Source organism: Melospiza georgiana, chromosome 4 (genome assembly GCF_028018845.1).
Source record: "Melospiza georgiana isolate bMelGeo1 chromosome 4, bMelGeo1.pri, whole genome shotgun sequence".
NCBI classification, from domain to species: Eukaryota; Metazoa; Chordata; class Aves; order Passeriformes; family Passerellidae; genus Melospiza; species Melospiza georgiana.
The window spans coordinates 17540737-17556699 of NC_080433.1; the positions used below are offsets into that span (position 1 = coordinate 17540737).

At 40.6% G+C, this 15963-nt stretch overlaps 1 protein-coding gene across 4 annotated transcripts in view; it reads left to right on the plus strand.

Annotated features, from left to right (window-relative positions):
* The first annotated feature begins 423 nt into the window (after positions 1-423).
* Positions 424-15963, plus strand: part of DNM1L (dynamin 1 like) — a 36084-nt gene continuing 20544 nt past the window's right edge. For all 4 annotated transcript variants that reach the window (XM_058022316.1, XM_058022318.1, XM_058022317.1 and 1 more), the window contains exons 1-2: positions 424-626; positions 11714-11861. In XM_058022316.1, coding sequence (XP_057878299.1) covers positions 525-626; positions 11714-11861 — 250 coding nt within the window. In that variant the 5' untranslated portion in view covers positions 424-524. The remainder of the gene's footprint in view (positions 627-11713; positions 11862-15963) is intronic.

The following is a 15963-nucleotide window of genomic DNA, read 5'->3' on the forward strand; positions in this document are numbered from 1 at the left end:
CATATAGTAAATATACGCATAGAGCCATATAACATGCATTTTTCACATTAGGACGAATTTGTTCACAGAAGGAGTGATTGTGCATTGGAATGGGAGGTGCTGGAGCCACCGTCCCTGGGAGTGTTTGAGGCAGGACTGGAGGTGGCACTCAGTGCCTCGGTCTGGTTGACATGCGGGTGTTCCATCACAGGCTGGACCCAAATATCCCAGAGCTCTTTTCCAGCCTCGCTGATTCTGTGATTCTGTGTAATAAAACCCGGCAGATTTTGTGATACAAAACTGGCGCTGTCCGAGCAGGGCGCGGCCCGGGCGGGGCCCCTCAGCCCCACGGCCTACAACTCCCATGGTGCCCTGCGGCGCCGCCGGTGCGCGCGGCGGGCGCGCAGGGGCTGCCGGGGGCCGGGCCGTGCGCGGGGGCCGGCGCCGATGGCGGCAGGCGCAGGGGGCGGCTGAGGGAGCCGCCGGTGCCCGTCGCGTCCATCGCCCGCCGACGCCTCGCCCGGCCCGTCCCTTCGCCCGCCGCTATGGAGGCGCTGATCCCCGTCATCAACAAGCTGCAGGACGTGTTCAACACGGTGGGGGCCGACATCATCCAGCTGCCGCAGATCGTGGTGGTGGGCACGCAGGTGAGGCGGGCCGGGCCGGGGGCGCGGGCGTTCCCCTCCCCGAGGGCGAGCTCGGGGTGTCCGTGGCGCTTCCGCCGCCGCCGAGCCGCGGCTGCCTCCGCCAAGGGCACGGGGGGACGCGGCGGGCGAGGGCGGGCGGGGCGCCCTCGGTGCCCGCGTTCCCCCCGCACGCCGTCGGCGGCTCCGCTGCCTCAGCCCCGGCTGCGCTGGGAGCGCCGCCCGCCCGCCGCCCTTGGGCGCCGCTCCGGAGCGCTTGGAGCGGCCCGGGAGCTCCGCGGGGCTGCGGGCAGGGCCGGTGCCCCCGAACCACCGAGGGGATGCGGGCGGGGTCGGGGAGCCGGGGAGCGGCGGCCGCCCCGGTGCGTCAGCGTGACCGCCATCGCACCCGGTGCCTGGCTTCCCTTCTTGGGCAGCGAGGGCCGAGCAGAAGGGATGTGCTAGCGGGACGGCATCGTGCGGGCGTGAATGGCTGTCCTTCCCTTCTTGTGCCGTTCGGACACAGCTTTGTCTGAGCTGGTGTCGGGGGTGGAGGTGAGAGGCGAGGCCGGCGGCTGTTGGCTGCAACAGTTGCAACACGTGCGTGTGAGCTGGTAATGCTGCTGGGCTCCCAGATAGCTCAGGGCCGCTCCTATCTCTTCAGATGGGATGCTGCCCTGCAGCAGAACTTTTGGCAGCTGAATATGCCTGACCAGAGCTGCATCGGTCACAAGGGAGTAGCAGATGAAGCTAAGATTTGAAGCTAATGGATCTCTCATTTTGTTTCTGTGAAATTTAAATGTGTGTTGAATGGGCTGTGCTCCTTGGCAGTAGCTTGCTCACCAAAGACTTCAATACCAAGCACTCTGTACTCAGGATTTTTATTGATATCTTAAAACACCAGCTGTATCTGTAAATACAATGCCATTTTTCTATGTAAGGTTAAAAAAGTATTTTTTCCAGTTTCACTTCATGAAGTGGCATTTTTTAAAACTACTTTTCAACAACTCTGTCCCAGTTATCTTTTCCTAGGTGTAAATACTTTCCATAAGAAAATACTGAGAGTTAAAGCAGTATTGACATGTTTGCCTTCATTAGTCTCCCCATCAGTATCAATATCTATTCAGTGCTGTATCCGTGATATTTATGAGCACCCTTGAATTAGCATGAAGTTTCCTATCATGCCAAAACAAAGTCCTCTATGGACTCCAGAAAAATATCTGTCAAAATATCTAGCAAGCTGTATTTTGGGGTGTTTCTGTTTTAGTCAGGGTTGTTGGAAGAAAAAAATGTCTTTACTGACATAATAATTCCATAGATGGTTGTTTTATGCAATTAGTTTAGTTGAAATAAAATATTATTAGTCTGTCAGTTTGGAGTTAGCTTATTGGAGACCGCATTTCTAGAGATGTGTCAGATATGGCATTAGAGCTGGTATTTTTGTTGCTGGTAGCTTTTTCCCTTTTTTTCACATGTGCCTTTTAGACAGTGTTGTTTCTTTGTGAAGTGCTGTGTGGCCTTTAAGTTTGTTCACACAGCTGATGTATCTGTAGCCCACTGGCATATGCTGTCTTTGCTTTTTTGTCTGTGAATAATATTCACAATAAACAGTCTTGAATTTTTCACCTCCATTTTTCTGTGGGAGACAAATGCTGCCATTTCAGGTTTCTGTAATTCTCTGTTAGTTGAGTTATGCTTTTTTGCTTTCAATTTGCCACTTGCTTTTTTTAAATGACCTTTTTACATATTCAGCAAGGAGAGGAAAAATGCTTTTTGAAGTAGTTTTCTGTTTATTTTTCTGTCTCTTCTCTACCCTTTTGTTTATTTGTGCTTATGTCTTTCTCTGCTTCTCATTCTGTGCATTAAGTTAATTGTTTATTTTCTAGAATATTTAGGACTAGAAGCTGTTTATAAGCCTAAATTCTATTTCCCATGTTCCCTTTCCACCACCTCTGTTGTTTGGGATTCATTTCCTACCTCCCTTGTGCCCTGAGCAATTGAAATATTTTAATTTTTCCCCTTTCTAGATACATTTTGGTGCTAATTGTGAATTGTTTCTCAGTAAATTTTGCACATCTAGATGGCCTCCTGCACTTGTAGTGGTTTTCCTGCCATTCAGTCATATGAGAATTCCTTTTCATTCTCCCCATAAATATTGTGTAAGTTATTTCTGTATCCTAGTACAGGGTCATTTAAGAAAACTGGGGACTGTGCTGGTAGAACTCAGAGGACACCTTCAGACTGTCAATTTTTCTCCACTGTTTCAGGGTTTTTCTGCCATTTCCAGAGAGGTGTTCTATTTTTTCCCCAATTCAGTATTCCAGTTCCATTTTTAGAACTGTATGACTGAATTGCAAAAAAAAAAAAAAAAAAAAAAGCGTCCAGGTTAGGGATATGATATAAAAATATGAGTTCATAATGTAATACTCAGTGTTCTGGTTTATACAGATGCTTTATGCTCTATATTTTAAGGGATAACAAGGTGGTATTGAAGATCCTCAACCAAACACATTAAAACTACAGTAAAGGAGGCAAGAGGATGAAAAGTGATTTGGTTAATTATGGACTTTTGTGTGGATAGGTGGTATCACAAAAATTAAATGCCTACACTACCAAAGTGATCATAAGATTTAGAAGAAATTCAAGAAAATCAGCCAGACAACAAAATACCTGCCTAGAAATAGGTAAAAATGAATTGTCTTTATTTTTTGTATCATTAATTCCTGGAATATGTTTGGGGCTTTTAGTAGTCATCAACCTGGTTTTATACAAACTTTAGTGTCAGCTTTGTAGCAAAATTCTTCTAAGAATGACATCATAAAAACACCTTGTGGGCCTTTTTTGCACTTGGTAGTGTTAATTGAAATAAAAACATTGTAGTGAAATTGATGTAGCAAGTGATGGAATTGACAAGTGAGATTTTGGAGTGACCTTTCATATGTACATTTATGGAGTACTTTTGCTCGGTGTCATTTTGTGACTAAATGGGGAGGTGTAGTTTACAGTATTTATTAATTAATAAATCCATTCTCTTGGATTTTCCCCTGAGATTGCCTCACAGATAAGCATTGCAGTTATTCCTTTTGTTTTTACTGTTTGGTGTAAGTGTGCTTGATGCTGATGCTAAACCACTTTTTACTGCAAGGTGGAAGGTTTCTTGATATGAGGTCACAGCCTGAGCACGTGGACATGTATAAATTTATGTCCTGGTAAGATAAATAGTTGGAAGAATGCTAATTTGGCTGTTAAAAGTTGACAGCAGTGGGAAGGTGATGTACAGCCCTGGCTAGTGGGATGAGGAGGTGAATCCAGCAGATGCTATCAAAGCATCCTGTCTGAGAGAGACTGGCACCTTTGGCTGGAGCTTGAGGTGTTCTGCAGAGTTTCTGTGCCTTTCCCTGGCAGGGGAGCAGAAATTCAAATGCTCAGCTCATTCAGTGTTGGCAAAAAGCCAGGTTGAGGTGAAGGAAACTCCAGTTTGTACCAAGCAAGGAGGAAAGCCCCATGCCAGGCACAGCTGTGTCTCCCTCCCTCCTCTCTTGCTGGGTTGGTTTGGTTTTTGTGGGGTTTTGTTTTTGTTGTTTTGTCCAAGGATCTTTCAAGCAATTCAAGCAGATGCAAAACCCCATTTGTATCTACATTGGAATAGAGGATGTAACCAGAGCATTGCTTCCATGCTGGCTGGGGACAGTTTGTTTTTTTCTCCCAAATGTTTTGCAAACTTCCTGATTTCATTTGTTTGTTTTTTTTTTTCTTTGTTTTCACATCTGACATTTACAGTCTCTGGTTTTGGGTGTAACTGTTTTCCTTTTTTTGCCATCCTTTGCTTCTGTCAAGTCATGCCCTGACTGTTGTGTTTGTTTCAGACAGGCAGCAAAGTGAGGCTGACATTAATTAGCTATTTGCATTTACCAGACACAATAGAAATGTTACTGCTGATGTGATATAGTGCAAACATTTAGTGTTGTGCTGCTTCTATTCTCTGATGGGCTTCTTGTGTTTCTGAGCAGCTGAACTTTTTGGGTGCTGAAGGTTTCTGTGATTGGAAGGATGGCATTTCACTGTTTTTATCTGTAGACTTCATGTGAATTAAAATAAAATTGTAGATCAAATAACTTGATCCTGCATTTTATGATTCCTAATATGAGAAATTATTAAACACCATGTAGAGGATATTAATTTCATTGTTTGCAAATGCCTGGTAATTTTGGAAGAGTGGAGAGTCTGCACAGAATTCACAGTTGTAGAAGGATGTGGATAAAGAAATCTTGTGCTTCTCTTTTCTTGTTTGTATGCTTTGTTTTGTTTTGATGCTTTACTGCAAGGGCCCTGTTCTGTTCATCTTGTGATTGGCAATTGTTTTTCTTGGAAAACCGGTGTTTTAATTAGACCAGGTGAATCTTGTGTGTTGTCCAGGGGGCACAGTGCAAAGAAAACATATTTTCAGGAAGATGGAGGGGAAGCGAATTAAAACAGCACAGGCATTTGATTTTCACAATCTGGAGAGAAAATGCCTGTGTAGTTCTTGGAAAATATTTGTTTGTACAGTAGCCAGAAGGTTGACTAACTTAGAGATTTGGGGTTTGGGTTTGTCTTAATAATACTGTTGTTTAGAACTTTTAAAATTTAAATATGCAAGTTGGTTTTATTTTGATTTACTTTACTGCAAGTCATGAATATAGCAGTATCCACAGTACTGTGTGAGGTCAGGGTACCTGGCTTGCAAATGTGAATCTTCAAATACCTCAGTTCCATGATGGAACTGAGAGCCTGGAACTTGTTTCTACTTAGATGAGGCTTTTTTTTTTTTCTTAAGTGAATTATTGGAGGGCTTTGGGAATTGATGTGCTGAGGAAGAAAACATCTGCTAATCATTGCTGTATTTGCTGTTTGGCACTTGGCTGCAGTTAGATATGGTGTAAATGCAGGATTTCTGAAGAGTTTGGGCTGAGCTGTGCCAGTTCTGCCATTCCTTACTGCTGGTACATAAGCTGCTTTATGTGGAGGAGTTCCTGTGGCTTTGCATCTCTCCATGACTTACTCAGAGCTCTTGATTCAAGTACATGGGGAATGCCCTGCAGGAACAAGAGTCTTGTAGTCTGGACAAGATCTTGCATGTGTTTTGCAACAATGAGCAGTGCATTATGCTGGTTTTACTGCTTCCTCAAGTTGGGATCAGCCTCTTGTTTCTTCTGCATCTTTTAGAAGTGTTATTTTGTTTCAAACAATGTCTTAACATAGTCCATTTGGCCTGCTTATAGCTTTAGCATTCTTTTTTGATTAGTAAATAAATTTTTAAATTTGTTAGCTGGTTAGAGCCAGCCTAGCTTGGGGCATTCCTAGTTTGAATAGGAAAATTTTGTTATCTGTTCCAGCTAAAGCAGTTCCTTTGTGGAACTGCTGTGAAACTACATGTGTACTCACCTTGTATTCCAGAATAATTTGTATTTGCAAAATAAGGAAAGAAAAAGAAATACTGTTGTTCTTTAGTTATAGCAGACTGAACTCTTCCAAAATGGCTACTGCAAATAACTTTTTAAAGCACCAGTGTGTGGATGACATCCCAGCACAAGTGCTTTTATTAGCTTTTATTTCCCAATGATAGAGTGAAAATTTAGGAAATTCTGTGTGTACAGATTGCCAAGGGCAGGATTTACCAGCAGGAATTTTGTACTTGTATGGCAGAAACTGCAGCATTGCCACCATTCCATCCCAGATGCATTGCTTTCCTTAATAGAGAGCTCCTCAGGATTTAGTATGTCTCATTGAGAAGTTTCTCTTTCTTCACAGCTCCTTACTTGAATGTTTGTATTGTGTCACTCCAAAAGTCAGGGAATTCTGACATCACTATCTCGATTTTCTTGTGCTCTCCTATAAAAAGTCTGTGTTGTGTTGCAGGAGTTCTTTGCATTTTTTTCCCTATTGCATGAAATAGTAAAAAAACTTATCCATTTGCCCTGTTCTAAAGCAATGAGCTAAATTTTACACTCCTTTCAACTAATTTTTGGTTTGAAAGTTTTTCAATAGTTTATTGGACAAGGCTTTTTCCCCACAGATGTGGAAGACAAAGACTTTATGAAGTCTAGAGATAGACAAAGGAAGGCAGGAGATTCTTGTAAGATGACTTGAAGTTTGTTGCAGCTGATTCAAGTCCATGATCATTTTAATAGTACTTGAAATATACAACAGTCACCAATCCAAGCATGTGACTGTAAGAAATTTGATAGTTCTTGTGCATCAGTGAGACTCCAGGTGAGCCTTGTGTTAATTTGCCTGCTTGCTTCAGGGGCTTCAGAAGAGTAAGAGCAGACTTTGCTTATTTACTGAGCTAATTGGTGAGACCCTGTGAGCTAAAGGACAGTGAATCACAAGGGACCTGGCATTCCTTTAAGGACAGCCCCGTGGAGCACAAAGCAATAGTCCTTCCACTTGCTTGGGAGAATGAGTGGAGGTTTAAGGAGAGCAGAATTGAGGGAACTCATGACTCAGCCTCAGCACAGCACACGCGTGCAGGAGGTGGAAACAAGGACAAGCTTGCTCAGGGATATAGAAATCCTGCCTGCATGGGCAGAGATGGTATTGAGAAAGCCACTGTTAGTGGTAAGGGCATCAAAGGCAGCACTGGATCAGGAGTTAAGGAAAAAGAGAAATAGGGAATTAAAGGCTTCCTGCTGTCTGTGACAGGTGATCCAGGGACAGTGAATATGGACAATGCTGAGGTGCTGGATCCTTTCTTTGCCCTTCTAGGGTCTTCTAGGCCTTTGTCCCTGTAGGCAGGGTTTAAAAATGGAGAATAACTCAGTGCTGCAAGAGGATTGGGTCAGGGTTCTTTTTCTGATATGGAGAAAACATCTTTGCATTCTGTTTGGTGTAAGGAACAAGACTCCTAAAATAGCAGCACTAATGAGGATTTGGAAATAGAGTAAGAAAGCCAATGAAGTAAATGGGATGGGGTGAATTTGAATGGTTGTTCAGAGTGTTACTTCAGCATTTTCCAGATGGAGTCTCTTCCATCTGACTTGTCAACAGCCCTAAAGTGTTTTTGGAAGTAACATCTCTGGCTGTTAATGAAGCTGGACAATTATAAAATCATGCACTTGCTGTGTGTTCTGAATTTCTAAAACTGTGGTTTGTAATGCAGCAGATTGTAACCCACATTTTCTTTTAAGAGTTAGGGTAATGGATGGGAGCAAATGCCTTTTGATACTTCAGTGTGCACAGTTGAACCATGCAGGGACAAGTAAAGAAGAAATGAAGGATAAGGAAGCAAAGCAACCCCATGAGGACTGTTAAAAGTAGAGGTGCTGGTTATTTGGAGTGGATCACAATTCTTACAGCTCACAGCTTTTTAGTTTGGGAGGGTAAGTGCACAATTGTTTCCCAGTGACTGCCCTTCATGCTTGATTGTCAGCATCATCTTCAAGTTAATCTAAACCAGAGGTGAACATGGAGAGGTGTTTGTAACAGGTGTTACAGAGGCAGTGAGAGTGCTGGTAAGGTTTCAGCACACTCTGACAGTACACAGCATGTAAAATACTGAAGTCCTGTGTGCATCATCTCTATTTCTCTTAGTAATTTGGGGGCAAATGGTTTTACCATCCACCAGACACAGGTGTTTCTCTGTGAAATTAATGGTGGATGGCAGAGCACAGTGTAATACACTCAGCCATGGTAGTTTGACACAAAGGTTAGAGGAGGGACACAAGATGTTCCTGTATTTGCCCCCCCCTGCTTTTTTCTGAGCAACCTCTATTAAGTTCCTCTAGATATCACAGCTAGTAGATATTTCAGGTTAGGATCAGATATTGGTGTCCAAAGGGAAAATCTGCCTGATCACCTATGAAAAGCTAGAGTTTGTTAATGCTTTTTTTGACCCATCATGAAATGAATTTGTGAATTTCAGTTCACGCTTAAAATTACGATGAGCGTTTTAATGGGATGACAAAACAAGTGTGGTACTTCTGCAGACTCATTCCTTAAAATTCCTTTGGTTATCAGTGTTAGTGTCTGTCTACATCTATTGTATGAAGGACTGGCTGAAGTGACTTTGTATTCTTAGCAGACCCACATCCCTTGCTTCCCCCTCCGGCAGAACAAGATCAGCTCTGTGTTTGCTGCTTTCTGCACCGTGTTCCCAGACAGTTCTTGGTAATGGATGCTGAGGAGTCCAGATTAAGAAGTGCGTCATTAGATAATTGTATTCCAGCAGCAGATTGCTTTAGTTGGGAGTGTAATGCAATTTGCAAGAATTTCCTGATGCAGGGAGCGCTGCAATGTTTCATTTAGTGTGTTTGCAGAGGATCCAGATTGTTCCTTCCCCATCCAGGGGTAACTGGCAGTGGTGTAAGGCACAGTGGTTTGCTGCTATACAGAGCTTGGTGTACCCATTGTAGCTTCCTGCATTCCCCCTCCTTTGGAAAGGCTGAAGAGCAACAGTGTGCAGCAGCTTGTCCCATGGATTTTGGTTTCCTTTCATGGTGAGGTTGTTGATAAGGATTCCTGCTATTTGTTACTATCCCTTATGTGCTTGGATTAAATGTTCATGAGAAGCCACTTCATCTAAGTCTGATCTCCAGCCTTGTGAGACTGAGTCATCATTTTTCCCATGCCTAAAGAAATCTTGCTCAAGAGACCACAGAATCCTCAAGATTGGAAGAGACCTTCAAGATCATCTAGTCCAACCATCAACCCAGAATAATCACCCCTAAGCCATATCCCCAAGTGCCACATCCACACATCCAGATGCCTCTTAAAATTTGAAATATTTTTAATAAATGAAGCACTGGTCTTTGTTTTTTGTTCTGTTTTTATTTTTTTTCCAATGCAGAAGATGAGCCTCTATCATCTCTCATGTTATTGGTTAGGCATTTCGCTTGTTTTAAGTAAGTTTGTTGGGAAGTGTTTTGTTATTTGTCTCTGTGAAGTTTGTTTTTTCACAGTCTATAATATCAGTGGTTCCTCAGAAGTGGGCCAGAACAGGAACTTTTTTAGGGAGGCTTGCAGACCTAGTTCATGCTTTGGTCAGGTTGTACTCAAGTTTTTTGGTAAGAGTTCAGTGCCCAATGGTCTGTTATAAGGTGCTTGTAGAGAAGGTGCCCAAAGCTGATTTGCAGAAGGACAGTTGAAGAAAATTATTAATAACGTTCATGGGAGTCTTTTGAAGGAAAAACAAATCTTAATAAGGCTGCATTTCTGCTTGACCCTGCTCTTTTTCCAAGTATTTCTAAACCATTGATCATTGATCTCACTGCTGTCAAATGTGATTTAGATTTACTTTGAATAATACACATAATCTGCGTTGGTGTGTTATTTACCTATTGAGACAAATTATATTTTTGATAAAACATCTTTTTTTTCTGGGCCATAAAGCCTGTACAATAAAGTGGTACAATAAAAGAAGGCTTCATTTGTTGCTGTTCAAACTTTATAGGGGTTTGGCCTTGTATTTTAATATTTATTTTGTCTTTTTGCATACAAGCTCTATTTCAGTAGGTTTTAAAGCTCTCATATAATATATTTGTGTCTTGTTTTACTGCACTAGTAGAAATGTACTGTCTGATAGTAACATGTTGCTTGACCTCTAATCTATTTTTCAGTTTTAGAAAAGTCACTTAATGTCACTAAATTCGTGAGATTTAAGGATATTCATCAGTTTTTTTATCATGTTATGCTAGGTTACATACTCATAATTTGCTTGAAGTCTCAGATCTGTTACTTCAGAACCAGTAGGCTGAGTGGAGGTTCTGTAGCAGTTACATAATGCACATTCCAGCTGTCAGAAGCATCTGTTGGTTTCCTTTTTTGGTTTTGTTTTCTTGTTTGTTTGTTTTTTGACAAGAGACTTGTTTAGTAGTTGCATTAAGACAGAAATATTTCCTAGATAGTGGCAATGACTGTCAGAGCAGGTTTTCTCATGGCATCACTATGTAGACTTAGAGATACAGAAAATTGGAAGAGTTCAATGCAGTGTTATTAAAAAGACAAAATCTTCTCAATCAGATTATTATGTTGACATGTCTGTGTCTATTTTTTATTATTAATTTTAACATGGTTTTTGTCTGGAATCACTTTTGAGACCCAGGTTTTCACAGCTGCTGTTAGACCAATTGTGAATCTTACACAAAAATCCTGCAGGAGAACCTTTTAAGTGTAGTCTCTCAAAGAATATTTGTAATTACACAGCCTTTTAAAAGGCTGTAAAAAACAGCTGTATTCTTTGAGAGCCTATATTTAAAATGTTCTAACTGTAAAAAATGTTTTAACTGTAAAAAACTAACTTTTTACGGTTTGTTATGTAAATACTTAAATATATATATATATAGAGAGAGAGAGAGAGTGCGGGATGCCATGAAACAATGTTTGTGTCTATGTTTAGGGTATAAAACAATGTCTGTACTTACCAAGCTGATACAATATATGATTTTAAAAAAATAAAACAAAACAAAAAAACCCACAAAACCCAAACCAAACAAACCCCAAAAACCAACAAAAAAAAACCCCCAAACAAACGCCCCCATCCCACCAAACCTCAAACTGAAAGGATATAACATTGTAGCAGCCTGTGTACTCAGGTATACATAGTTAATATGTGTTTGTGTAATGGCTGCTGCTGGCATCAATACAGCCAGCCCTTGTCAATTCTAACAAATACTACCTGAAGGTCAAATTCCTCAGTTTACACAGCAGTTTTGCTTCAAGATGTTGGAACATGACATAGTGCTAGACATCAAATTTCTTTCTGAGCATTGTAAAGAAAAACTTTTTTTTTTCCAGAAATGTTTCTGGAGAGTTTGATAATTGTGGTAGAAAATGTTAAATAGGAGATTAATTTTTTTGAAACCTACTGTGAGTTTAGTTTGACTTTAAGAGATAAAAGCCATGGGACAAACCATGTAGATGGAAATCTGTTGTGAGTATCCCAAGCAGGTTTAGGCAGTTCCTGGCCTGCAGCAGACCTGTGTCCCTCAGTGCCTGTGCAGTGGCACTGCACTGTCTGCAGGGAGTCTGTCACATGCTCCTCTGTGGCAGAGAACAAGACAGATGAAAGCAAACGAAAACATCACAGCATTTTCACGTCTCAGAAAGTAATGTAGCTGTATTCCACTTTTCAGAGCAGTGGAAAAAGTTCTGTGTTGGAAAGTCTTGTGGGGAGGGACCTGCTCCCACGAGGGACTGGAGTTGTCACCCGGAGACCCCTCATCCTGCAGCTGGTGCACGTTTCCCCAGAGGATGGTCGCAAAGGAGCTGGAGATGAAAATGGTGAGTGTGATCCAACAATGAGTTTTGCCTTTTTATTAAGCTCTTTCCTGTCCTTTGCAACAAAAAATCAGTTGCTCTAATCTCAAAACTCTAGGATGCTTCTTAAAATTTGCTTGGAAGAAAACACAGCTGTTGTCACATCTGTTTTTTCCATTTAGCAAATGTCCCAAAGTCAAAATCTTTTGGATATTCAAAATACCTTTAATGTTTTAAGCTTTCCTGTTCTTGGGAATTTCTTTTGACAAAAATGGCATTTCACTTGTAAAGATAATTGTCTGGAGTGTAGAGAATGTGATTTTCTTATGTGTGTTTTTCATCCCCTCCCCTTTTGCAGTTTAGGTATAAGGTATTTCATTGAGGGGGTGATGAGTATGAGAGGTTTTAGACGGAGAGTAGGAAATAGGTAAGTTCTGGAGAAATGAAAACAAACTTGTAGTAGATGCAAACAGAATTGAACTGACAAGTTCTGTAGCTTACACATGCCACCCTACTGGCTTGCACTGAGAGACTTCAAGTGCATCAAGCAGGGCATTTTAAATGTTCTGTGGTTTTTACTTTGAAGCTTGTCTTCTGTTTTTGGCTTCTATTTTATCCTTCAGCAGATCAAGAAAGTGATCTCAGTTGTCCCTTGGGAGTTTCAATGCTCATTTTATACCAACTAATGCTCCTGATTAGGAGCAGCAGGGGTATATCCACCTTCTGATTTTAAGATAGATGTTAGCTTTTTTTCATGTAGACAATAACAACTGCACAGGCTTTTGTTGGCATGATAAACTTGGGACTATAAATACTAATTCTCATTGTGTTCAAATTTTTCTTAATTTGTTTCTACCAATAGTAAGTCAAGGTATCAGATGTTCTTTACAGCATTTATTTTTCTGTAACATTGATGGCCTTTGATTTCTGGAAGGACAGTTAAGTAACTGTCCACAGTATTGTGGTATTTGAAAGGTTTAAGCTCCAATCTTAATCACTGTCACAAGCAGAGAACACAGTTAGAGTTCATTACAATTAGTATGCAAACCATGTGAGAAATTTTAGGGACAATTCAGGCTGGAAATTATTTCAGGAGACCTCTAGCCCTCAAAACAGGGCCAACTCTGAAGTCCAGACCAGGTTTCTCTGGTCTTTATCTGCTTTATCTGAAAACCTTGAAGGATGGAGAATTGAATCTCTGTGCAACTTTTAGAAATGGCACATTTGAGATCTTTAAATGCAATTTTACATTGCTTGTACTGTGCAGTGTATACTTGGTATTTCTAGAACTTCTCAGAATGCTTGCATTTTGAGTTGTAGGGTAAAATATTTTCTTGCTTTTCTTTGCTACTTTACAGGTGTAAAAGGAGGCTTTGTAATTGGAGTATTCTGAGTCAGGGCAGAGCCATTTTGTTTTAGGTTGCATTTCATTTGGGAATTTGGATTTTAAATCAAAAATTAATAGGGATATTGAGCTAAATTATTATTTATGATGCCCGGTTAGATTTTTTTGGGGAAAACAATCAATATGTAAGATGTTAATGTTATAATCTCATCTTGTTCTTCTGAGAGAGATGTGGGCTTGTTTGGTAAGAGCAGGCATTTGATAAGAAGAGACATTATGATTTACCAATTGAGTTTGAAATGTCTTCTCTCCAAAATTGTGGTTTAAATGGTGGTGTCACTGATCTGGTCTAGCTTATGTTCAGTTTGTGGTGTTACATCTGAGAAGATGGGATCAAGTAGCTTGGGAAGAAAAAAGATGACAACCTCTTATCCTGGCTGTGCTGTACAGCATTGTAATAAGTGCCATTAGAGGTGTATTTTTAGAGGTAATTTTATCTGTAATGAGGTGGATATTGAGGTAGGGTTGAAGATGGATTTGGGATTTCCCAGAGGGAAATAGTCTTGCAGAAAAGGATTTTATCCACATGAGGGATTTCTTTACAAGATGAACATTGGACAAGAGAGATCAGTCTTGGCATGCTGCTCTCTGAATGCTGGCATTGAACTCTGTGCACACAGATAGTTTTGTACAACTCTCTCTTCTCTTTTGACTTCTGTTTTGTGGTTGTCACCTGTGTCCATCATAATGCTTGCTCTACTGGTATTGTATATTAACACAGCCATTTCAAAATAGCTGCTACTCTGTGGTTCTTACAAGCTTTAGTTTTATAGTTTTACCTCTGTTGGAGTGTTGGCATCCAGAAAGCTTTCCAGTTTTTAACACAAAGCACTTTTGACTGCTCTGCTGTTCACTTAGGGAGGGACAAGTAATACCCTTTGTACTGCGTGCAATAAATCAAGAAAGTCAGAAAATACCAAAGATAATTTTCCATTAAATGGGAAGTTCTCTATTTTTATAACAGGCTGATCTGTATATTCTACAGAGAATGTGTGTAATTTGATGGGAAGGAAATGTTCTCCTCATGCTTTTGCTGTTTATTGTTGGCCTCTAGTGATTCAGCACATATGGTGTGTTTGATGTGATGATACCACACTGTGGTGTTCTCTGATCAAATTGCAAGAGAAGCAGCACTTATCAGAGAACTGGGCCTGGTCTTGTGAATTATTAAATTGGCCTTGCAGTGAAGACCTTTAATGGTAGTTCAGAAATGGAAACTGAGAGAGAACATACCAGTGGCCAAGTAGTAAATGCTTAAAGGTTCCTTTTTTTCATTTGTTCCAAGATAGGAAACTGAACATTGTTCAAATTCTGAGCAGACAGAATTAATACAGGGCACAGGAATAATTAATACAGATCCATTGCTTGAATAAATCAACATTGTTTTGTTAGCCTTTTGCTCTCTTACTTCAGATAAGACTCTCTTACCCCTCATGTGGCCTGCTTCACTGGGCTTGGCTTTGTAGAAGGACTAGAGAGAGGAAGAGCTTTCCCTCAAAAGTGTTTGCAGTCTAGTTGGTGTAAAGGATGGGAAAAATGGTACAACAGGTAGTATTTGGGAAGTTCTCATTGCCATGCTGCTGGAAATCCTCTATGGATTTCCATAGTGGAAGAGGTGGCCTTTTATGACTCCCAGCAGCTTCTCCCATTGGAAGTGAGTAACATTTCTATTGCTTTAGAGAGGAAGTACAAAGATTACTGACTTCAATTATTTATGTATTTACTGAGCTTCTTAAAGGAGTGTTCTAGAGTAGGACATAACAAGTACAATTTGGTGGAGGGCAGTCCTGAGAAAATTCAAGTAATGTATTTGCTTTTCTTGGGAATTAATTAAGGTTTGCAGGTCTTACTACAGGATATGGAAAACCAGAAAAATATAGACTTGCTTTATTCACAAGATGTGGTGGGGTTTTTTTGGAAAAGCGGGATCTGTTTGTTCTTAATGGCTGCTGTTTTAGTAATTTCTTAGTGTGTAATACTGGATTCCATCATGACCAAAGTGTTGTTTTGTCACACCTTTATCTAGCATTTAATCTTTAGTGTAATCAGGTGGTTAATTCTTCTGAAGGTATTGCCTGAAAAGCTTCCAAAAAGTAGCATAACTGAGGGAAGACTGATTTAGCAGTTAAATGAGTGATAAAAAAACATTATTTGTGAAACCAGAAAAGTGGGTTGCTAAATGTAGGCTAGCTAAAGCACTTTCTCCTTGCCTTGAGCATTGTTACCTTTAGAGAAATGCAAATCCTTCCTCCTTTCCTAAAAGCTCCTTTTCATTAAATTGGATCTATTGGGAAACTTTTCCATAGGTGTTAGCAAGTTAAAATGCAGGGTATCTTGCTGTATATTTTTCTTCCTGGCTTAAGGCCTCTCTTTACTCCCTTAGATTTAATTTTCAAGAGATGAGCAATACAATACTGAACATGTTGTAGTTTCTTCCTCTATGTGCATTTTACTTTATTTCCTCTGAACAGTAAATAAAACCTGTTAAATAACCTGGAATGTAGAAACCCTTTACTTTTGCACTGACTTTGGAGGCTAGTATGTCATTTTGCCTATTTACCAACCAATACAAAAAAAAGCTTTTTCCTGATGATGTTTTCTCCATAGCTCTTGTGCCTTCTTGTTCTTGTGCAGAACAGTAGGGATCAAAGTTTGGTTTTAAAAAATTTTCCTTAACAGATCCAGTCCATAAAAATCATATTTCTGTTGATGATACACACA